Genomic DNA, 22,359 nt, shown 5'->3' on the forward strand with positions numbered 1-22,359 from the left:
CAGGATTTCCCACAATCCTTAGGTCCTTCTGTCTCTCCCGGCTCCCGTCTGTTCTTCCGGTGGCGATGGCTGCGGCCGTGGCTGGGATGCTGCGAGGGGGTCTCCTGCCCCAGGCGGGTAAGGAGCGGCCCAGGTCCTCACGGCGCGTTCCAGCCGGTGCTCTCTAGTTCTGTCTCCCCTCCTCCACTACTGATCCTCTCCCACAGTCTCTTAACTCCAGACAGCTCCCGATGACCCCTGGCCCCAGCTAGATCGCTGGCCGCCTTCCTCCGTCTAAAATTCCCTGTGACTGCAGACACTAGTAGTAGGCGCAGTGCAGCAACAGCGTCGGCGACAACCACAGTCTTTCTTCCCTCCGCCCGAGTCCACCTTCCTTCTCTGGGTTTCTGTAATGCACCACCCAGCTCTTGGTCGCCTCCAGTTTCCTTTGCTTGAACCACTGCCCGCCCCGACCTTGGCGCCGTGCCACCTTTCCACGGTGTCAGCCTAAATGTCACCTGCTCAGGTCTGCCCTGGCCACCTTCTGCAAAGCAGGTTTCCCCTGTTAAATCTGTATTTTGCAGCTTGTTTATGGACTCCTTTCACTCTCACAGTCTGTAATTTTGCATTGGTTTATGTGTTGTCTCCGGTATTAGACTTCAAACTCCGTAAGAGCAGAACCGTGTTCATTCAGTATAGCCAGCAGGTGGCGTGGTGCCTGGCATTAGTAGGCATGCAATAGACATTTGTTTTATGAATGATTTGCGCACATAATATAGGCCAGGCACAGTGGTAAATGATTGACATGTATTAGCTCATTTAAATCTTAGAGCAGTCATGAAATCATTATCATCTCCTCTTTACAGGTGAAGAAATTCAAGTTTAGACCAGTTGAGTGACTGGTCAAGGTCACAGCTAGTAAGTGGCAGAAGAGATTAAAATCTGGTTCCATCTGTGGGGTGCCTGGGTGGCCTAGTCGATTTAAGCATCCGGCTCTTGGTTTTAGCTCTGGTCCTGAACTCAGGGTTGTGAGACTGAGCCCTGCGTCGGGCTCGGTGCTGCTGAGCGTGGAGCCTGCTTGTCATTCTCGCTTTCCCTCTGCCCAACCCCTGCCTTTTTCTCAGGAAAAAAAAAAAAATCCGGTTCCATCTGATCCGAAACCTGTGTTCTTAACTTAGGTTTTGTGGCTGCTGGCAATAAAACCTCTAACCCCAGCAAACCTCCATGCTCTTTTTTAGAGCCACCTTCTAGCTGAACTTTTCCCTGAGACCCCAGCCCAATCTTGGGAAGGGCTGAAACTGGGAAGCACTAGCTGGGTCCTTTTGTTGAAGATGAAGGGGTCACTTAGGCTTACAGCTTTCAAGTGGCTCCCTTGTCTTCTGAGGGGTGCTCTCCACCGATGCTTGTAAACAAGAACGGAGGGAAGGGAGGCTTGTTTGGGGGAGCTGTGAGGGCCGTGGAACTTCTTTTCTCTCTTCAAATCATGGGCGAAGGCTTCAGAGCAGTGCTTAGAGTGGTGGTTTTCAGACTTCAGCATGTACCTGCAGCACCCAGAGGGCTTCTTAGAACTGCTCTTTGCTGGGCTCCCCTCCAGTGCTTCTGACTCAGTAGGTCCAGGACAGGCCCTGGGAACTTGGGTTTCTAACAAGTTCCCAGGTGATGCCAATGTTGCTGGCTGGGTGGGGGGAGCACACCCTGAGAACCACTGGCTTAGACCAGGGCTTGGCATACTGTGGCAGGACTGATCACTATGTTTTATAAATAAAGTTTTATTGGAATACAGCCATGTCTGCTTGTTTCATATTGTCTAGGATTGCTTTCATGATACAATGGCATGGTTGAGTAGTAGAGACAGACTGTATGGTTCTCAAACTTAAAATATTTATTGTTTGGCCATTTAAGAAAAAAAATTTGTGGGGTGCCTGGGTGGCTCAGTGGGTTAAGCATCTGCCTTCAGCTCAGGTCATGATCCTGGGGTCCTGGGATTGAGCCCCGTGTCAGGCTCCCTGCTCAGCGGGGAGTCTGCTTCTCTCCCTCTGCCCCTCCACCCCCACTCACGTTCTCCATTACTCTCTCTCAAATAAATAAATAAAATCTTAAAAAAAAATTTGCTCAACCCTCTGCTCCTTTTTTAATGTGTTCAAATATACTTTCTTCCTTGTTCTCATCTTTTTCTCCCGTCTCTGTGCATCTAGAAGAGCTGGAGAAATGGGAGCCTCAAAGGACTTAAGGTCACCCATTAAAGGGAAGAGGAGTTTGGGAGATTTAGGATTCCTAACAGACAATTCCTTGTCCCACTCTTGTGCTGAGTCTAGCTCTCTGAGCCGTGGTTGTCTTGCCCAGAGGTGGGCTTTTTTGCCATCTGAGGCCAACTAAGGGCTCCTAGAGACTGCACGTCACAGAGTTGCCATTTCCCCTCCCAGGCCGGCTGCCCACCCTCCAGACTGTCCGTTGTGGCTCCAAGGCTGTTACCCGCCATCGTCGTGTGATGCACTTCCAGCGGCAGAAGCTGATGGCTCTGACTGAGTATATCCCCCCAAAACCCGTGGTCAACCCGAGATGCCTACCATGTCCTCCCAGTCCCCCACAGGAGGTAAGGAGGACACTGCCTATCCTTGATGCTGGGATGGTGGATTGAAGTGATCTTGTCTCTGAAGCCATAAGGAAGTAGCCCTCCAGGACCCAGCCCTCCACATCATTACTTCCGCTCTTTGACCCTGTGGGCCAGGTGCTTTAAAATGAAATGTGCACTTGATTCTGCTTGGCATTTTGGGCTCTGGATCAGACGGGCCTCCTGGATATCCTTCTTTCTTTACTTGTCTCCCCAAAATTGTGTGAAGGTTATCCAAGCAGGTGGAGGTAGGGGAGAGTATCTCTCTTGTGTTGAAAGGACTTGAAGTTTCCCACGTTTGGGCATCACTGGGAGCCCCAGCACCCGTCCCCCAGGGAGAAAGGGGGACAAGGAGAAGGGCAGCTGATGTCCCCTTGGTCATCCCTTCCTGACTATAGGAGACAGGCCTTATCCGGCTCCTCCGTCGGGAGCTAGATGCAGTATTCCAAGAGAACCGAATGATAGCTGTCTGTCAGAATGTGGCTCTGAGTGCGGAGGACAAGCTTCTCATACGGCACCGGCTGCGGAAGCACAAGATCTTGATGAAGATCTTCCCCACCCAGGTAGGGAGCAGCCCTCTGGTGCGCGCACCCTGTTCCCCCACCCCTGCCAACTCGGACCACAGGGGGCCCCTCCCCAGATTGGGTGTGTTCGACCCTCCCACTGCAAGCAACCCTCCAGTCTAGTGCCTACGCTGTGGTTTGGGACCGAGGAGACTGTCGGCTTGCAACGTCAGCCTGACTTGGCCTGTGATCAGGGTGGGCAGCCCTTCCTCGCACTTGTCCCCAGGAAGCCCTCTTTCCTGCTGTTCCAGGTTCTGAAGCCCTTCCTAGAGGATTCCAAGTACCAAAACCTGCTGCCCCTCTTTGTGGGGCACAACTTCCTGCTGGTCAGCGAGGAGCCCAAGGTCAAGGAGATGGTGCGAATCTTAAAGGGTGTGCCTTTCCTGCCACTGCTCGGTGAGCAAGCACCCTTGCGGGTTGAGGATGGGGGTGAAGGGGAGTGGGTGCTACCGCAGCCTGGTGCCATCTGCTAAGTACATGTGGGTAAAACTGTGGACCTCCTTGGGGGGACAGCCTCTCATGGATGGGGACTGAGTCAGTAGCACCATTGTTTGTTTGTTTTTAAAGATTGTATTTATTTATTTGACAGAGAGAGACACAGCGAGAGAGAGAACACAAGCAGGGGGAGTGGGAGAGGGAGAAGCAGGCTCCCCGCTGAGCAGGGAGCCCGATGCGGGGCTTAATCCTAGGACCTGGGATCGTGACCTGAGCCGAGGGCAGATGCTCAACTGACTGAGCCACCCAGGCGGCCCTCTGGTTAAGAAGGTTTAGGAAACCATGACTTAGTTGGGGGTGGGCCTGGTGGATGTCTTATGTGAGTGTTTTCTAGGGAAGAGTTAGGAAGGAAGGGAGGGGATCAGTCCCAGACTAAGGGGGAGTTGGGTGGGACAGGTGTGGGAGCCAGATTTGGGGGAAGGCTTGGAGGTGGAGGAGGGTGACAGAGCGTGCGTTGGAACCTTGAGTTGGACCGTTGGTTTCAGCGGAGAGAGGCATTTGTGGGGGCCCCGCTGAGCCTGTGTTCTTCCAGGTGGCTGCATCGACGGCACCATCCTCAGCAGGCAGGGCTTCATCAACTACTCCCAGCTTCCCAGCCTGGCCATGGTGCGGGGGGAGCTGGTAGGAGGACTCACCTTCCGCATGGCCCAGACCCACCTGTTGCTTCAGCACCAGCCCTTCCAGCTGACAGCCCTGCTGGACCAGTACATGAGACAGCAACAGGAGGGGGACTCCGTCGCGCCAGCCAGTGGGCAGCCTGCTTCTCCTGACCCTGTTCCGAACTCCTAGCCAGCTTGTTGTACCCAGTCTGCCCATAAACACACTCTACCCCTGTCGCCTGCGCCCTCATCCATCAGTCAGAAATGTGGAAGCACTTGGGGTGGGGAGTGGCATTCGGGACCTGACTTCACTGACCCCGACTTCACTGACCCCGACTTCCTCAGATGCAGGGCCACCCAGGGATGCAGAGACACCCCATTTCCGAATGGAGGCTCTGAATTGCTGTCTTTGTCCCTAGTGTTCCCACCCTGGGACCTAACAGGAGCGGGCTTTTGGCTCTCCGGGTCCAGGGCAGAGGAACTGATCAGGTGATGAGGTTGCCCTCTGCCTCCATGTCTGCTGTCCCTTGCTGCACGTGTCTCCCGGCCTACCCCCTCGTGGGCCCACCGTGCTGCAATAGTCCCCCTCGGTACTTGTGCCGAGAGTGGCATCTGTTGAGAGCCAGGCTCCGTGCTCACCACTTGACACACCTCCACTCTTCTCACCATGTCACCCTAACATCCCCCATTTCACAGAGAAGTTCAGGAGTCTGCCCAAGGTCATGCAGCTAATAAGAGACCGAACAGGTGCTTGAACCAGGCTGTCTCTGCTCTGAAGACCATGCCCTGGATTTCCTGCCCTCAAGCTTCCTCATTAGGGTCTGGGGTGTGCCTGAGTGTTAATTCTCCACCCTCAGGGTGTGTCACGTTATGGAAAGGTTGTGAGCACTGCTTGATGATAAAATGAAACGCATTTTACTTTCTCGGTTTTGCTGTTTGCAGGCTTATCCTCGTGTAGACTTATTCTCAGGGCTGCTTCTGATTCTCACTTCCCCTCCTAGAAAATCCTTCCTCTTTCCATGTCCAGGTCCCTTACCTCCCTGGACCAATCCCACAAATGGCATCTCTCACATGTTTGTCCTTTTGAAGGTAGCTGCCAACTTTGCCCGGTAGCCAACATGTCCCAGGTGATTCTGAGCAAGAGCTGGGCCAAACCAGAATTCTGTATTAATGAGGGGGTCTGGAGGCTCTCGAGTGGGAGGCCTCATCCCAATCTTGGAGAACCAGAAGTTCCTGATGAAGGAGAGAGAATGTTTAACTGGAAGCCTGCCCTTGTCCTTGATTGGAGTAGGGAAGATGGCTGTCGAACTTTCCTCCCAGACCTGGGGCAGCGCCACAGCTTCCTTAGTCTTGGACAGGCACCACTCTAGTAATGACGATCTGCAGCTTTTCTGTGGCCTGGTCCAGGACCAATTTCCCACAGTGCCCAGCTCGGTGCTATGTGCTCCAGGGATGCTCGATCAATAGGAAGTGAATTAAAAGGCCCCTGAGGCTCGTGGATGTCAGAGCCAGTCTCGCCAGTGCTGCTCAGTGCCCTCCCTGACTCCCAGAACCCTGTCGGGTGCCAACAGCACCCTCCTGGGGCAGCAGGAGCCGTGCTGAGGTTCTGAATGGCCAAGAGAACAGGCATCTCCCAAAGGATGTGTAAGATCCTGTAGGGTAAACCAAGGCCTGGGTGGGGGAGGTGGCCCACATCCTTTCTGGATCAAAGAATCCTGCACTGCATCCTTCACCTGCTGGCGATGCCTGATGCCCCACCATTAAAACTCACTTTCCAGAAAGCGGCGTCACTGTCCTTAAAGCTGTCTGTCCATTTTGCATTCATTTTAATGAGGTTTAGACTTTTTTTTTTTTTAAGATTTTATTTATTAAGGGAGCCCATGCGCCCAAACGGGGGAAGGAACAGAGGGAGAGAGAGAATCTCAAGCAGATTCTGCGCTGAGTGCAGAGCCCTACGCAGGGCTCGATCTCAAGACCCTGAGCCAAAAATCAAGAGTTGGATGCTTAACTGACTGGGCCACCCAGGTGTCCCATGTTTAGACCTTAAGAGTTGATTTTTAATTAGAATCAAGTACTGAGCTGAACACAGTACTCTGGCAGAAGAGGTGCTCAGAAAGGGAGGCCGGGGGTACCTAAGTTGGCTCCAGCTAGCCCTTTCTAACAGCCATCTGGTCACTGCTGCAGACCTGCTCCTGATCCAGAGACTCTGCAAGCTGGGGATTTTGTGTTACGCACGGTGCCTCCAGCCCCTTGGGTCCCGCCCTGGTGGGGCATCACCCACAATGACAGTCTTGGTGGGGGCCGCTGCCTGGCCCTCTCCAGCAGTGGCTGCCCTGCTGACCGTGCTGTTGGCACTGTCTGTTGTGGTCCCCCAGGGGCATCCGTCCCTTCCCGTCAACCTGATTCCTTTGCTGGCTCCAAATTTTGCAATCTATTTTCAGATGTAAAACGAGAGGGGGGCGGTTAATAAGGACATGGCTTTGGGTACTCACTGGGGTCAAGGCCATGCTAGTCCGAGTAAGCCCTTTACCACCACTGGCTTGAGGCCAGCAGCTCCCCAGTCTTCCGTGATCTGTCTGGAACTGTGCCCAGTGGGGACTCTGCCCCCACTCCCAAGCTACCTCGGTGCTGGGGAGTCCGCCCAGCCCTGAGTCCTCCCGGGAGCAGGGGGGCAGAGCTGAGCGGCCGCCCGGAGCTTAGCGGGAGGAGGGGCCGGGGAGGGGGGGAAGGTGGGGAGATCCGGCTGGAGGGGAGGCTCCAACGTCTCCTTCCTTCCTGGTTCCTGCAGCAGCTGCTGCCACTGCTCAGCTCCGTGAGGAGGGAGCGGGCCACTCGGAGACGGTGACTCAGAGGCAGAGCAGTGCGCGGGCCAAGGAGCACGGGCGTCCATGGACCCTGGGGTAAGGGGACCACGCTGGCATCAGCTGACACCCCCCGGGCAGGCTTCCTCCCACCTGAGGCTGGCGGGTCTGCCTCTCCGGAGACGGGGGTGGGAATGGAAGTGGAGATGGGGCACCGACCTGGCTCACCTCAACCCCGCAGCCCCTCCTGGCAGAGCCTCCCCCTCCATGCGCCAGCAGCGAGGGGCCAGGAGCATCCGGGGCCAGGAAAAGGGCACAGAGGTACCCAAACACCGGAAGAGTTTGGCAACTTTCAATGGCCAGATGCAGGAGTTTTTACCCCCCACCCCCCACCCCAGGTCAGCCTCTTGCACTCCGGGCCCCTCCGTGCCTGGCCACCACGACCCCACCGCGTCGCTGTCCCTTCCTGGCCTCAGCTCCTCAGGTGCTTGCTGGCTCCATTGGAAGATCTGAGCTGTTTGCCCAGCCTCGGGCCAGCCTCGCCCCTCCAGTCCCTTCCCTGTCTCACACACACAGAGCCGCATGCATTATTGATCTCCCCGTGGAGCCAGGACGGCCCGGGCTGGTGCCAAGGGCGCCTGTGGGCACTGCTGCGGGACCTGTGTGGACCTTGGCATGTTCTTGGCCACCTCTTCTCCTGCACACGGTGCCTCCATGGGCCCAGTCCCCTGCTCTGTCCGGGTGGGTGGTACTTGTCAGGAGCCCCAAGGACTGGGATGTTAGAAGGGAGGCTTTGGCGGGGGTCTGAGGGTCTCAGGTGGGCATCCTAGGGTAGAGGCACAGGGAACAATGGGGAGAGGGCTGTCTCAGGCCTCAGTTTCCCCATTGAGAAGATAGGGGATCTGGAGACCGATTGGTGGGGAGTTGGGATGAAGGGGTTAGGAGCACTCTGCAGAGGCATCGTGGCAGAGGGGTCTCCAGCCCATGATGGCGGCAGGGTGGAGGGATGTCCAGGGGTCCTGAAGGAAGAGAAGCTGGTTTGAGATCTTGCTTGTCCATTCTCTGAATTCCTCTGTCCTTTTTTAGAGCCTCTTTTGTCACTCCCATGCCTCATCTCTGATCACCCCCAGGGAATCCTGCAGAGAAAGCACTGAGTGTTTCCTAGAGCCTGAGAGTGTGGGCCCAAGGTGGGGCTGGGCGGACTTTTGTGGTTTTCTCTTGGCACCGGTCTGCGGGCTGCGTGCTAGTTCAGCTGGTTCACCTCTCTGAGCAGTGGCCACAGCCGGAGGGTGTGGGCAGGGAAACCGGCCCAGGGTGGGGAAGGGACGGACTCGGAGAGTCCTGGCGGGTGAGCAGATGCGGGTGAGCTCTTATCTCAGATGATGCAGGAGGAGTGGGAGGTGGGGAAGGTGAGAGCAGGGTCTGTGCTCATGGGTTCTCTCTCTTGCTTCAAGGGTCCCCTCAGGACAAGGTGACATCCTTCTCCTTGCACGCCGTTCTACCTTCTGGGCAGGGAGTGGCCGCTCCCTTCTCCATGGACTTCCAAGAGAGGGTCCCTAACTCCTTGGCCGAGAGCACTCAGTCTGCAAAGCCAAGCAGTGCCCAGCAGGTCTGAGGGTGGGGAAGCAGGCAGTGGGGGGATAGAATTTGGCCCAAAAGTGGGGGCCAGATTTGGTCACCTTCCCAGCTGCTTTCCTACCTCTCTGTCCTGGACGGCAGGCCTCTGAGCTGTGGGAGGTGGTGGAGGAGCCACGGAGCAGGCTGGGAGCAGAGAGCATCATGCCGGAGAGGCAGGAAGGCCACCTGCTCAAGAAAAGGAAGTGGCCTCTGAAGGGCTGGCACAAGGTAGGGTGGGCAGGGCCAAGGGAGGGGCCAGATGCAGGGGTGGGATGGGCACGTGGGAGAGTGTGTGGGCAGTACAGGGGCTGTGTGTGTGAAGAAGGAAAGTCCATGTGTGTGGTTGCTCTCTCCCCCATACCTTTTCCTCTCGCCTCCTGGGTTCTCGTTCCTTCTGGGCCACGTCACAGAGATACTTTGTGCTCGAGGACGGGATCCTTCATTATGCAACCACTCGGCAAGACGTGAGTCAGGGCCTCTGCTGGGGGTCGTGGGAATGCGTGTGGCCCCAGAATGCTCCGAATAGGCAGGGGACTTCTGGAATCCACCCGAGCAGCGTCTGATCCCAGCTACACCATTTCTGGGTGTGGGGTTTTGGGCAAGTTCCTTCCCTGGGCCTCAACTCCCTCATCTCTAAGATGGAGAGAGTACGACGCCCCGTTTGTAGGGTTGTCTTCTTGGCAAGGGCCCTCGGGACAGTGCCTGGCACAAAAATCAGTGTCCAGGAAGCGGGAGATTTCTCATCCATGCTCTCGTCCCGTTCCTGTGCTGGGAACAGGAACCGAAGGCCTACGCGCTCAGGCTCGCTATCCGAGAGGGTGTTTGCCTTCTCGGTCTTGCGGGTTCCTGAGAGCAGTTTTCCTGGCTCCATGACTCCACTGAGTTCAGAATGTGACTTGACATAGTGGGGTGTTCTGTGCACAGGAGGACAGCTGACAAGTCCCTGCTAATGCTGTGACTCGGGGATGAGGGTGAACCCACTGCCTGGCCCTTGAGCTTAGAGTCCTCTCAGGAAGATGGTGGCTCTATGGTCCCTGGGGGCCTAAAAACAGTCCCATTTTCCCCCTGCTAACCCTCCACTCCAGATCACCAAGGGGAAGCTTCATGGCTCCATTGACGTCCGACTGTCTGTCATGTCCATCAACAAAAAGGCCCAGCGCATTGACCTTGACACCGAAGATAACATCTACCACCTCAAGGTGACATTCCTGGGAGCCAAGTGGTGGCTTGGGTCCCAGCCTGGTGGAGACACAAGGGCACACCAGAGAGAGGGGCGGCGGCTGAGGGTCTGTCCCTGAGGTTGCCAGCAAGGGCTTTCCCATTGTATACAATGGCCAATGGCAAACTGCCTTCTTGGTTGTTCTGTAAACGGGCACAGAGCTAAGGGCTCGGACTCCTGGGCTCTGCCTCCCTGCAAGGAGGCTTAGCACAAGCTGGGGACCACAGGGGGAGACCACTTGCCTGGGGATCAGAGCCCCGACTTCCTGCCCCAGTGAAGCAGTCCTTCCTTTCACGCTTCCCTCCCCATCTCCATCACCTCTGCAGATCAAATCCCAGGACCTGTTCCAGAGCTGGGTGGCCCAGCTTCGTGCCCACCGCCTGGCCCAGCGCCTGGACATGCCCCGAGGCTCGCTGCCCGGCACCACTCACCGGAAGGTAAGAAGGGCCCTGTGTGGGGGCAGGTGACACGGGCACCCAGGGGTGGTGGCTTCAGGGAATCATGAGACCCAGGGAGGTGGGCACTGTCCCGCCTCACCCTTGACGCACCCCGCAGGTTCCTGGTGCCCAGCTTCCAGCAGATACCAGCGCCTCGGCTCTACCTGGGGCTGGACCTCGGGAGAAGGTGTCTTCCTGGCCAAGGGACAGTGATGGGCTAGACCGCTGCTCTCACGGTGAGGGGCCCGTGGCACTGCGCCTCTGTGGGCAGGGCCCGTGCTGTTGGGTCTAGGTGGCATCAGCAGTCACAAGGAGGAGGACTGTCCCCTCCACCCTGCCTCCGGGAGCCTGGGCTGCTGGAGGAGACAGCCTTGGCCTCCAAGCCGACAGGGTCTCCTCGGGCCCGCCCTGGGGAGCACCAGTCTTAGAGGGGAGGGCAAGGCTTGTGGGGACAGAAGGAGTCAGTCTGGGCGGAGGCAGCAGAGTCGAGGTGTGTTGTGGAGACAGTGGGGGTTGGGGTGCCAGCCCTCTCAGGAGACTGGTGTGGGGCCAGACCCCGGCTGGGACGTGCGAACTGCTTTGGGCGCCTGAGCCGAAGAGGGGGATCCAGGGTCAGGGTTTCTGTGGCTGCCGGGTGAAGTGTTTGGAGGAGGAAGGGAAGCTGAGGGACAGACTTTGGGGTACCTGGTCAGTGTTGGGAGAGGGACTTCCCCATTCATTCTTCCCGCAGAGCTGTCTGAGTGTCAGGGGAAGCTCCAGGAACTACACAGACTCCTCCAGAGCCTGGAGTCTCTGCACCGAATCCCCTCAGCCCCAGTTATCCCCACGCACCAGGTGAGGGCCGGCGGGAGGAGGCAGGGGCCTGCCCAGGGGACTGGGCTTGACGTCTGTGGGCCCACCGCTTCCCTGGGACACATGCCCAGGCCCCCTTAATACACTGCAGCTCCCTGGAGAGCCACGCATTGGCCTAGCTGACTCACCGCCCATGTCCAGACTGTCTCAGGGTCGCATCTCCGCCCCTTGGGGCCGACCCCTGCCTGCTGTGCCCACGCATCTACTAGGGCGTCCGTCTTCTTCCTCTGTGATGTCAGATGTCTCTGTGCCCCCCTCCGGGGCCATCTGCCTCTCTCCTGGCTTTCGTGGTTGCTGCCCTTCTCCCTGAGTGAACCTCCCCACCCCGCCCCATGTGCCAGGCCTCCGTGACGACCGAGAGACCCAGAAAGGGGAAACGGACCAGCCGCATGTGGTGCACACAGAGCTTTGCCAAGGACGACACCATTGGACGGGTGAGCTGGGGCGTGGACCCCAAGTCGCCGGGTGGGGCACCCTGAAGGAGGCTGTCACCTTTGACCCCTGCCCTTCACCTACAGGTTGGTCGTCTCCATGGCTCTGTTCCCAACCTGTCTCGCTACCTGGAGTCCCGGGACCCCTCAGGCCCCCGCGGGCTGCCGCCTCCAGACTATGCCCACCTGCAGCGTACTTTCTGGGCCCTGGCCCAGAAGGGTGAGCGCGTGCGGGAGGGGTGGCAGGGAGCAGGCAGGGGAGGGCGAGGAAGAGGAGTCTGACTCCTGCCCCTGCCCCTACAGTGCACAACTCCCTCAGCAGCGTCCTGGCTGCCCTGACCGCCGAGTGGGACCAACTGAGGGACCTGCACCAGGGTTCGGAGCTGTCACGGATGGGGGTGAGGCTCAGGGACCGGGGAGCCGTGGGAGGAGAGGGCTTGAGGCCGAGGCCCACAGGCCTGGGGGTGAGAGCAGAGCTGGGTCCGGGGCGAGAGTGGTTGGCAGAGGCAGTCTGTGCAGAGATCAGCGTGGTGGGGTAGGGAGCGCTTGGTCCTCCTGGCCCCTGGCCCCTCACCCTCTCCCCGCAGGTCTCCGAGGCCTCCGCTGGCCCGAGGCGCCTCCATTCGCTCTCCGTCTCCTCGGACACCACTGCAGACTCCTTCAGCTCCCTCAACCCTGAGGAGGTAGGAGCCAGGCTGGGCTGTGGGGACCCTTTCTCCTGCACCTTCTTCCTCGGGGAAGTGAAGTGAAGGCACCGTTGGTCTTCAGATCCAAAACAGGGCCCAGAAGTCCCAGCTCCAACCCTTTCATGTAACGCTGTCAGCAACCTCATCGTGGTCATTCCTGCCCGGCCAGTGTGTGCAGAGTGCTTTTACCTTTAGTTTGGGGTCCTATGAGGCCATGATCCTTACCCTCAAGTTCATGGTGGAGGAAACAGAGACTCAAAGAATCTGACCGATGGGGGCCCAGGCTCCCACAATTGCGGATTGTGGGTTGGCTGAGCTGGGACTTAGGTGTTCTGAGCACAGACTCTGGGGCCGGGCTCCATGGGTTTCGGTTTAGCTCCATTCCACGCCCGCTTTGTGACCCTGAGCCTCAGTGTCCTGATCTGCAAAGTGGGAGGGGGGTCATAATTGCACCTGCCGCATAGGGTGAGCGTCAGGATGGATTGTGTTAATACACACGGGGAAGCCTTGGAGCCCGGCTCAGAGTCAGCGCCCAGGCGGGGTGAGCGGCTGTGGGGAACCTGTGTCTCCTTGCTCCCAGTTCCTTCTGTCACACCTTCCTATTCCACTGTGTTCTCTCCCCTGCCTGACACCCGTCCTTCCCCCAGCAAGAAGCTCTGTACATGAAGGGGCGGGAGCTGACCCCCCAGCTGTCCCAGAGCAGCGTCCTGTCTCTCGCTGATTCCCACACAGAGTTCTTTGATGCCTGTGAGGTTCTCCTCTCTGCCAGCTCTTCTGAAAATGAGGTGAGGTGGTGGGGAGGACCCTGGGAAAATTGGGATGGGGTCCAGAGAGACTAGAATTTGTAGATGCCCAAATCCTTTCTAACGCCTCGGCTGCTATCTCTGGCAACACATCCGGACCTGCTGGGTTTGTGTCCCTGCTCAGAAATCTCCGCTGGGGACCGTTCTTCCGGTTCGATGTGCTTTATCCCCGTTGGTTCTCCAGCAAGATGGCTGCCTCAGCGCCACCCACCATCTTCCTGAGAGCCCGGCAGCCCCAGCATTCCCCCGACCCCTGCCCCGGACCCGGGGTCTCAGCAACGGCCTGCTGCCCTGTCCTTCTGTACCACCAAGTCCCTGAGCTTTCTCCCCAAAGTGAGAGGGCCAGGCGTGTCCCTCCCAAAGTGGCAGGGCACACTCCCTGATGCCGGTCTTAGGGCTCAGACGCCCCGCCTCTGCCCAAATACATGTCTTCCCCCTTCCCATCAAAGGCCTGGCTGGGCAGAGTCTTGCCAGGCCCTGGGCACTGCCCAGCTGCCCGGGGAGGCCCAGTCTGCCCAGCCTCTCATCTGTCCCGGCCCAGGGCTCAGAGGAGGAAGAGTCGTGCACCAGTGAAATCACCACCAGCCTGTCCGAGGAGGTGCTGGACCTCAGGGGAGCTGAGCACTATCAGAAAGGTGCCTGCTGGGTGTGCAGCCATGGGGGCGCTGGGGAACGGGTAGAAATGGTGTTTGACAACAGCCAAGGCCCCTTGGGAGGCAGTCTCTTGGGGTGACTGGTGGGCTGACAGCTTTGGGTGCTGACTCCAGAAGTGACCCCAGGAGATGAGGAAGGCTAAGCTGTGAGCTACAGAATGTTCCAGAAGTGGCTCCGGGGGTGGGTCAGGCTCAGGCCTGAGAATGTTCGCACAGGGCCTGATTCAAAGGCAGAAGCTCCCACCTTGCCACTCTACCAGTGTGGCTTTGGACATGTCATTTTACTTCTTGGAGCCCGCTTCCTCATCTATAAAATGGGCCGAATAATCTATATCCTGACATCGGTTTCTGTGTTTATGGTGGGGAGTTGAAGATAAAGGTGGGGGGCTCAGGAAGGGCTTCTGAGGTGCAGGGTTTCCAGCAATGGGGACCACCCTCTCAGAGTGGTTCTCGGCCCCACTGCCCCCCCTAAATCCCCCAGGAGCTTGTCTGCTGTTGGTTCCCCAGCTGCCCCACCCTGCCCCAAGGCCAGAGGGGCCTTGGGAGTGAGTCTATCTAGGACGCCCTCTGTGTGTGTGGGGGGGTCACTGCCTCGGGGCTGGCCTGTGCACCTGCTAGGTCTGGGTGCCGCACCCAGAAGGGGAGTGACGTGGCCGGGTGGGCCCCAGGGGCATGTGTTCCAGGGAGAGCTGCGGGGCCCCCGCGTCGCCGCTGCCTGCCAGCAGCCAGTGGGCCGGGAGCCGACGTGAGCCTGTGGAACATACTGCGGAACAACATCGGCAAGGACCTGTCCAAGGTGTCCATGCCCGTGCAGCTCAACGAGCCGCTCAACACCCTGCAGCGGCTGTGCGAGGAGCTGGAGTACAGCCGCCTCCTGGACCAGGCCAGCCGCACGGCTGACCCCTGCGAACGCATGGTACCCCGCCAACTCCCGGCCGGCCCCCTCCTCGCTGCCGGACTTCCACCTCGGGCCCCCCAGTCCTTGCCTGCCGTGGGGTGGCACCCCCCTTCTCTGACGCCCTGCCCCACCAGCGGCATCTCCCTGCCCTACCCCCTGCAGGTGTACATCGCAGCCTTTGCCGTGTCTGCCTACTCGTCCACGTACCACCGAGCAGGCTGTAAGCCCTTCAACCCCGTCCTGGGGGAGACCTATGAGTGTGAGCGGCCTGACCGGGGCTTCCGCTTCATCAGTGAGCAGGTGTGGGCCTCACGGGGGCCTGGGGCCGGGAAGCGCCCGGGCTTTGGAGGGGTCGGGGCCTGGGGGAGAGCACGGCGCCAGGCACTGGGCCGCATGGTGGTGGCGCACAGGGCTCTCTGCTCCAGGGAGCCCCCTGCCGAGTGTGCGGGGCTGACTTGACCCAAGGAGTTACGGGGGCCATGTTCTAGATCCGGGAGCCTGGAAGCTCACAGGCCGCTCTTCAGCCCCACCCAGGAAGGCAGGCTCTGGGGGCTGATCTTGGGCTGTCTTGAGGGAGGAATTGACGGGCACCAGGAGTACGGGCTGGGAGGGCATGGAGAACGGGATGCTCCAGACAGTGTAAAGGAACAGATGGAGCATGTTTAGGAAGAGTAAGAGACGCAGCTGGAAGAACAGACAGGGCCAAACCCTGAGGAGCCCTGTAATTGAAGCGGTTGTTCTCAAATCCCGAAGGCAATGGGGAGTCGTCAGAGGGTTTTAGGCCGTAGAGGGACAGGCTCCGAATTGCACTCTATCAAGAGCACTAAGGCGGTCTCGTGCGGTTGGGTCAGAGAAGGTCACCCCTGTAAGAGCTGCCGAGGGCCTGCACTTGGCCGCTAGCAGCCGGATTGCGTGGACAGTGGATTTGGCAGCTGTGTGTGTCACTCTTGACAGGACTTGGTGGTCAACAGAATGTTGTTACGCGTAAGGGATAGGGGAGGTGGTCGACGGGAGGGAGAAGTTGGAGGTGGCCTTGAATTTCTGGTTTGGGGGATTCGAAGGCTGTGTGGCCATGCCAGTGAGCAAGATGGAAAGGACGAGGGGAGAGTGACTGAATTAGGGCGACTCCTTATCCATGTGGGCTTGCCTTCCAGGGGGAGGTGTCCGGTAGGCCCTGGACCACGTTGGGCATGGAGCTCCTTGGGGGGCACAGGGTGGGGCTGACAGACCTGGGAGTCACCAGCTTAGAGGACGGGTGATGTCACAGGCTGCTCGGGGGGAGGGTCTGGACAGGAGAGAGGGCAGGGAAGGCGGAGGAGCTCTGAGGTGAGGGGGTGGGCAGATGGTCCACAGGACTTCAGAAAGTGTCGTTGGTTTACTGAGTGAGGGACGTTTCAGAGGAAGGCTGGGGGCCGAGCCTGGACTACAGCGGGTGTGTGGTAAAAAGAAGTAAAATAGCGAAAAGTGCTACTTAAATGGGGTGCCTGGCTGGCTCAGTCAGTAGAGCATGTGACTCTTGATCTCAGTCCCACGTTGGGCGTGGCGATTACTTAAAAAAAAAATAAAATTAGGGGCACCTGGGTGGCTCAGTCAGTTAAGCAACTGATTCTTGGTTTCAGCTCAGGTCATAATCTCAGGGTCATGAGATCAAGCCTATGTGGGGCTCCTCTGCCCTCCCTTGTATGTGAGCTTTCTCTCTCAAAAAAACAATTAAAAAAACAAATTAAGAAAAATTAGATTAAATTAAAATAGAGACAAATGCAAGTTGTTTCCAAAACATTTTACCTGGAGGGAAAGAAAGGGAGAGAGGGTTTCAGCCAGAGGTGGGGATAAAGAGTTGAAGCAGGTTTTTGATTTGTTTAGATTTTAAGTGTTTTTGGTTTTTTAAAAGATTTTATTTATTCATTTGAGAGAGAGAGAGAGAAGATGAACAGGTGGAGGGGCAGAGGGTGAGGGGAAGCAGACTCCCTGCTGACTGAGCCACCCAGGCACCTTAGATTTTAAGTGCTTTTGAAAACATAGTGAAAAGTTAACATAGTCCAATAGTACAGTAGAAAATGACCCCCAGGGGGTCTGGGTGGCTCAGTCATTAAGCGTCTGCCTTCGGCTCAGGTCATGATCCCAGGGTCCTGGATCAGGCCCCGCATCGGGCTCCCTGCTCAGCGGGAAGCCTGCTTCTCCCTCTCCCACTCCCCCTGCTTGTGTTCCCTCTCTCGCTGTGTCTCTCTCTCTCAAATAAATAAAAAATCTTAAAAAAAAAAAAAAAAAAGACATGACGGATTCCTCCCTTGGAAAGGTGGAATCTTTTTTTTTTTTTTAAAGATTTTATTTATTTATTTTAGAGACAGAGAGAAGGACAGAAGGGCAGGGGGGAGGAGCAGAGGGAGAAGCAGGCTCTGCACTGAGTACGCAGGTCTCAATTTCAGGACCCTGAGGTCATGACCTGAGCCGAAACTAAGAGTCGGACACTCTTAGTCGACTGAGCCACCCAGGTGCTGCAAGGTTTACTCTTGTTTAAGGTGGAAGAAACAGGAGATATTTCTATTCAGAGAGAAAGAGAAATGGAGAGGGAAAGGCTACAGGGCAGGGGGGATGGGGAGGGAGGAGCCCGCAGGAAGGGGTGCGAGGGGGCAGGAGGAGGAGGAGGGCTGGAGTCAGGGTGCGAGCCATAAGCTGGTGGAAGGAGTCGCCACCTCTGCTCTCCCTCTGATTGTGGGGGGTTAATGTGGTGCGAAAGGGATGGTTTGGATGTTGGTCCCCGGGGGAGGACTGGGCCCGGGGCTGGACACAGCGTAGAAGGAGAAGTTCCCAGTGTGTGCTGTGTGTGTTCTGCGGCCCAGTGGCTGTGTCTAAAGAGCAGGGAGCCAGGGGTGGGCACAGAGGAGGCCGGTCGACGCCAAGTGTTGTGGAGGGTGGTGGCGCGGGTTGTCAAGGGCGCCGGGTGAGAGGGTGCAGGTAACAGAGCAATCTCAACCAGGGGGGACGGAGGTGAAGCTGGGGCTGACGGGCCACCACAAAGCAGAGCAGCCGGACGTCTCGGGAGGCGCCATGGGCCACAGGGAATGGGGAGAGAGGCCAGGCTGTGGGCCGTGGGGTACCCGAGTTCCAGATATGGAGCCGTTCCAAGGAGGACAAGGCCAGGTTTTTCCAGGGCTGTGGTGTGGAGGCTGTGACAATGGTGAGGGACAAGACGATGAGGGGAGAGGGGGTCCTCGGCAGGGCTGGCTTCCAGGCAGGGCGCGGGAGGAGGCCCCAGCCGTCACTGCTAGCGGACTTCGTAGGCTGGAACCGGGGTTCTGGGGCTCTCGGGGGCGTGAATGAGAAGGAGGAATGTGACAAGAGACAAGAGACCTGGAACTAACTGGTCTTCTGGGTTGAAGGGGAACTGGGAATGGGGGGGTCAGGGGCTTCGGGAAGCCGTGCGGTCAGGAGCAGACCCCACGGTCCTCAGGGGCAGCGTCAAGAACCCTTCTTTGCTCACAAGGTCTCCCACCACCCCCCCATCTCGGCGTGCCATGCGGAGTCTGAGAACTTCATCTTCTGGCAAGGTGAGGAGTGGGGGGCATGGTGGGGTGGACGTGGCGGTGAAGGGCATGTGGGGGCGGTGCTAGAACACTCTCTGGTCTCATTTCTCCCTCTCCCTCTCCAGACATGAAGTGGAAGAACAAGTTCTGGGGCAAATCCTTAGAGATTGTGCCTGTGGGGACAGTCAATGTCAGCCTGCCCAGGTGAGTAGTCCTAAGTGCTCAGCAGCCAGGCCGGGCCCACAGGCTGTCCTCCAGGCTGGCGTGGCGAGGGAGTAGGGACAGTTCTAGAAAGGTCTGGCCTGAGGCTGCTTGAGCCAGGGCAGTGTCTGTACATTTTACACCTGTATTTACAGTGTTATGTATAAAGAAAGGTGAAAAATCAGAATAGTAGAGCGGGAAGGGCTCATCAGGGTCATCTGATGCAGTGGCTCTCACGCTTTTTTGACCATGACTCACAGTAAGAAATGCTTTTGAGACTTCAGGCCAAAGCACGGATACACCCAGACACGCACACACCCACAGAACCCTAAACTGACCTCAGCACCGGTCACAAACCACATTTGAAACACCCTCATTAGCTCATGTCATTTTAGAAGTGGGCACTGCAGCCAGAGAGGGAAGGGCCTTAACCGGCATGGGCCAGGCGTCAGCTAGAGGCCAGTGCACAAGCGGGAAGCTCCTGGACTTCAGAGTCAGAAGTCCTGGCTGGGAGTCTTGATTCTGCCACTTAATAATTATGCAAGCAGCGAGGAGACTTGATGCCCCAGGGCCTTGAGTCTGCTCTTCTATAAAATAAAATAAGAGTAGTGAGTAGTACCAGGAGAAGTGGGAAGTGAACCGGGTAATATATGTGAATAGAGCTACCCTGGTCCCTGGCACCTAAGGGCAGGGACCCTGTCTATGTATTTATTCCCATGACTTAGGCCCTCAGGAGATTTATCAAATGAGTGGAGACGTGTTGGCTCAAAATTTTCTGCGAAGGCTGCTCTGCTTGATAAATACATCCTCCTTCATGGCAGAGGCAGAACCAGGACCCCTGTGCTCCTTCCACAGACCCCCACGACCCGCTCCCTGGCTCGGGGTGGCACTTGCACCCCGGGGCCGGCCAGCTGCCCTCCCCCGCTCTGTCTCCCTCAGGTTCGGGGACCACTTTGAGTGGAACAAGGTGACGTCGTGCATTCACAACATCCTGAGTGGCCAGCGCTGGATCGAGCACTATGGGGAGGTGCTCATCCGGAACACGCAAGACAGCTCCTGCCACTGCAAGATCACCTTCTGCAAGGTGGGCGCGCCCCCCAACCCTGCCTGGTCACCCCCAGCGGCTCACCCGGCGGAAGGGGAGGGGCACGCCCCTAAGTGCCCTGCCCCCACCCCCACCCCAGGCCAAGTACTGGAGCTCCAACGTCCACGAGGTGCAGGGTGCTGTGTTCAGCCGGAGTGGCCGTGTCCTCCACCGACTCTCTGGGAAGTGGCACGAGGGGCTCTACCGGGGGACCCTGCCCGGCGGTCAGTGCATCTGGAAACCCAGTAAGTGAGGCGGTCGGGGAGGGCTGGGCAGGGGTGAGGGTGGCTCTGGCACGGTCCACCTGCCCCAGCCCCTTGCCTTCCCCCCAGACTCAATGCCCCCAGACCATGAGCGAAACTTCGGCTTCACTCAGTTTGCCTTGGAGCTGAATGAGCTGACGGCAGAGCTGAAACGGTCACTGCCTTCCACGGACACGCGGCTCCGGCCAGACCAGAGGTCAGTGTCCGGCAGGCCCCACCCTGGAACTGTGGGCTCCTCCCTCCCCGACATGGGTTTCCACACAGAGCTGGGCCTGCCCTTCCTTCTTGGAGTTGCCTCAGGGAGATGGGTCCTGTGTGGGGGCAGAGCTGGGCAGGGGATAGAGGCCTTGGGTCTGGAGGGGGCGGTTCCGCTGACTGCTGTCTGGAAGCTCAGGTACTTGGAGGAGGGGAACATACAGGCCGCTGAGGCCCAGAAGAGAAGGATCGAGCAGCTTCAGCGGGACAGGCGCAGAGTGATGGAGGAGAACAACATCGTCCACCAGGCTCGCTTCTTTAGGTACCTCTCCCCTCTCCCAGGGTCTCTGCCATCCAGGCTCCCCTCCAGCTCCCCTAGCGCCTTCCTGCTCTGAGCGGGGGCATGGGGGGGGGTGGGCGCGGCTGTGGGAGGCAGCATCTGGGAACCCTGGCCTTAATTCTGCCTGTTCACCCCTCTCCTTCCCCCAGGCGGCAGACAGACAGCAGTGGGAAGGAGTGGTGGGTGACTAACAACACGTACTGGAGGCTTCGGGCAGAGCCAGGCTACGGCAACCTGGACGGGGCCGTGCTCTGGTAGCCCCGGCCCTCGGGGGCAGGAGGCTCGGATTCCTCCCTCCTGCCTCTGCCCCACCACGGACACACGGGTGGGGCCAGGCTCCCCCGCTCACTGCCCTGGAGACCAAAGGGGAAGCTCTGGCTCCGTCCCCTCTGCCGGCCAGAGGGGCTGCCTCTCAGCCCATTGCCCACCCCGTGTTTGGGGTGGGAAGCAGGACCTGTGCTTCCCCAGTCTTGTTTCCCTGGACAACCAGCATGTAAGCCCCTTCTTGCTCCGTCACTTCCCCTTCTGTCCCCCTTGGGGTACTTGGGGGAGACTCCAGGCTCTCCAGGATCTGTTCCCCATTTAGTGCCTTCCTAGGACACAGGGGACCCCTTGATGCTCCCCAGGCTTCCTATGCCCAGGGCTCTGGCCCCAGCAGTGCAGTTGGAGTGAGTGAAGAAGAAGAGATGGCATTTTCTTCCACCCCCTGTCCCTCCCATGCCCCTCTCTAGCATCTTCTGCCCCATGCCCTGGCCCGGCGGGGCTCCCTTTGCTTGGTCCTTGGCAATCTCTCCCATCTTCCTGGATCCCCTTCTCCCAAACTGCTAAATGCCTGCGGCTTCCGGCTCCTTCGGCCTTGTCCTCGAGCGGTTTCCTTCCGTCGCAGCTCAGCAGGTCCCCCCAGAGTGGAAGAGGCCTGTCCCAGAGGCAGGGAGCCAACGGAGCAGGCAGGGCGCCTGGCCTCAGACCCCCTGGGAGTGAGTGAGCACGTGTGAGTGTGAGTTTGTGTAGGAGTATGTGCATGTGTGTGTGTGCCTGTGTAACTGCTTGCAGGCGAGCAGGGTCCCCCATGTAGCCCAGACGGCCCGTGCCGGGTGTCCGCCACCGTTGCGGCTCATTTCCGCACGGTCTGCCTCTGGGGAAGGTGAATCGCAGTGACATTCCAAGCTCCAATAAAGACTGTCCCAAATTTTGGCCTGAGACCATTCATTTAAAAACACATAACCTCGGGCACCTGGGTGGCTCAGTGGGTTAAGCGACTGCCTTCGGCTCAGGTCATGATCCCAGGGTCCTGGGATCGAGTCCCACATTGGGCTCCCCCTGCTCTGTGGGGAGCCTGCTTCTCCCTCTGCCTCTGCCTGCCATTCCCCCTGCTTGTGCTCGCTCTCTCTGTCAAATAAATAAATAAAATCTTTAAAACAAAACAAAACACGTAACCTCGGGGTGCCTGGGTGGCTCAGTGGGTTAAGCGTCCGAGTCTTGATTTCGGCTCAGGTCATGATCTCGGGGTCGTGAGCTTGAGCCCCACTCAAGGGATTCTCTCTCCCTCTGCCTCTGCCCCTCCCCATCCCATATTATAAATAAATAAATAAAAATTAAAACACATATGCTCGAGTTCAGTGAAGGCCCACAGCTACCCATTCACCCGGACTAAACATCCCAAGGCCTCCCTCTGCCTTAATCCTCACGCCCTGTCCATTCCGTCTCAGATGCCTCAGCTCTGGCTCCTTCTCTGGATTGGCCCCGGTTTAGGCTGAGCCTTTAGCAACCCTTACCTGGATTATCGCCTTGAAGCCCCCTGGGGCACTTCCGTTCTAATGCTGACTTTTAGGGTGATATTTTAAAAGAGGAGATAGGCTGCCTCATGCCTGTTTCAAATACATCCATTGCTTCCCAGTGCCAAAAGGAAAAACCTACACTCTTCAACCAGGCTGAAAACTGTGTGGTCCCCGTCCCCCTCTGGCGTAGAGTGTTGACCTTTGCACCCAGCATCCGCGGTCAGGTCTCCACCCACCCCAGACTGATGAGTGTCCAAGGAGAGGTGGAAGTGGGGGACCAGGGTTAGAAGGGACCAGAGAACAAGTTCTGCTCCCCCACCCGAACCAAAA

The 22,359-nt window shown here is 58.0% G+C and overlaps 2 protein-coding genes across 3 annotated transcripts; both read left to right on the forward strand.

Moving 5' to 3' along the window:
* The first annotated feature begins 6 nt into the window (after nt 1-6).
* MRPL10 (mitochondrial ribosomal protein L10) lies at nt 7-5,969 on the forward strand. The gene is made up of 5 exons (XM_027625905.2): nt 7-117; nt 2,403-2,572; nt 2,989-3,153; nt 3,405-3,549; nt 4,181-5,969. The coding sequence occupies exons 1-5, from the start codon at nt 66-68 to the stop codon at nt 4,435-4,437; spliced, it is 789 nt and encodes a 262-aa protein (XP_027481706.1). The 5' UTR covers nt 7-65; the 3' UTR covers nt 4,438-5,969.
* A 1,047-nt stretch (nt 5,970-7,016) lies between these two features.
* On the forward strand, nt 7,017-21,557 carry OSBPL7 (oxysterol binding protein like 7). Of its 2 annotated transcripts, XM_027625897.2 has the most exons (24): nt 7,031-7,147; nt 8,135-8,235; nt 8,503-8,657; nt 8,768-8,893; nt 9,076-9,129; nt 9,751-9,864; nt 10,211-10,321; nt 10,440-10,557; nt 11,052-11,155; nt 11,515-11,607; nt 11,692-11,824; nt 11,908-12,002; nt 12,192-12,287; nt 12,938-13,075; nt 13,635-13,728; nt 14,415-14,662; nt 14,807-14,944; nt 18,129-18,192; nt 18,294-18,372; nt 19,309-19,453; nt 19,554-19,698; nt 19,786-19,912; nt 20,111-20,233; nt 20,401-21,557. In XM_027625897.2, exons 3-24 carry the CDS (start codon nt 8,583-8,585, stop codon nt 20,507-20,509), a joined length of 2,529 nt encoding a protein of 842 aa, XP_027481698.1. In that variant the 5' UTR covers nt 7,031-7,147; nt 8,135-8,235; nt 8,503-8,582; the 3' UTR covers nt 20,510-21,557. The 2 variants fall into 2 exon arrangements, with proteins under 2 accessions (XP_027481697.1, XP_027481698.1); XM_027625896.2 differs by lacking the exon at nt 8,135-8,235 and having other exon boundaries at nt 7,017-7,147.
* The last annotated feature ends 802 nt before the right edge of the window (nt 21,558-22,359 follow it).

This window comes from Zalophus californianus, chromosome 16, assembly GCF_009762305.2.
Source record: "Zalophus californianus isolate mZalCal1 chromosome 16, mZalCal1.pri.v2, whole genome shotgun sequence".
Classification (NCBI taxonomy): domain Eukaryota; kingdom Metazoa; phylum Chordata; class Mammalia; order Carnivora; family Otariidae; genus Zalophus; species Zalophus californianus.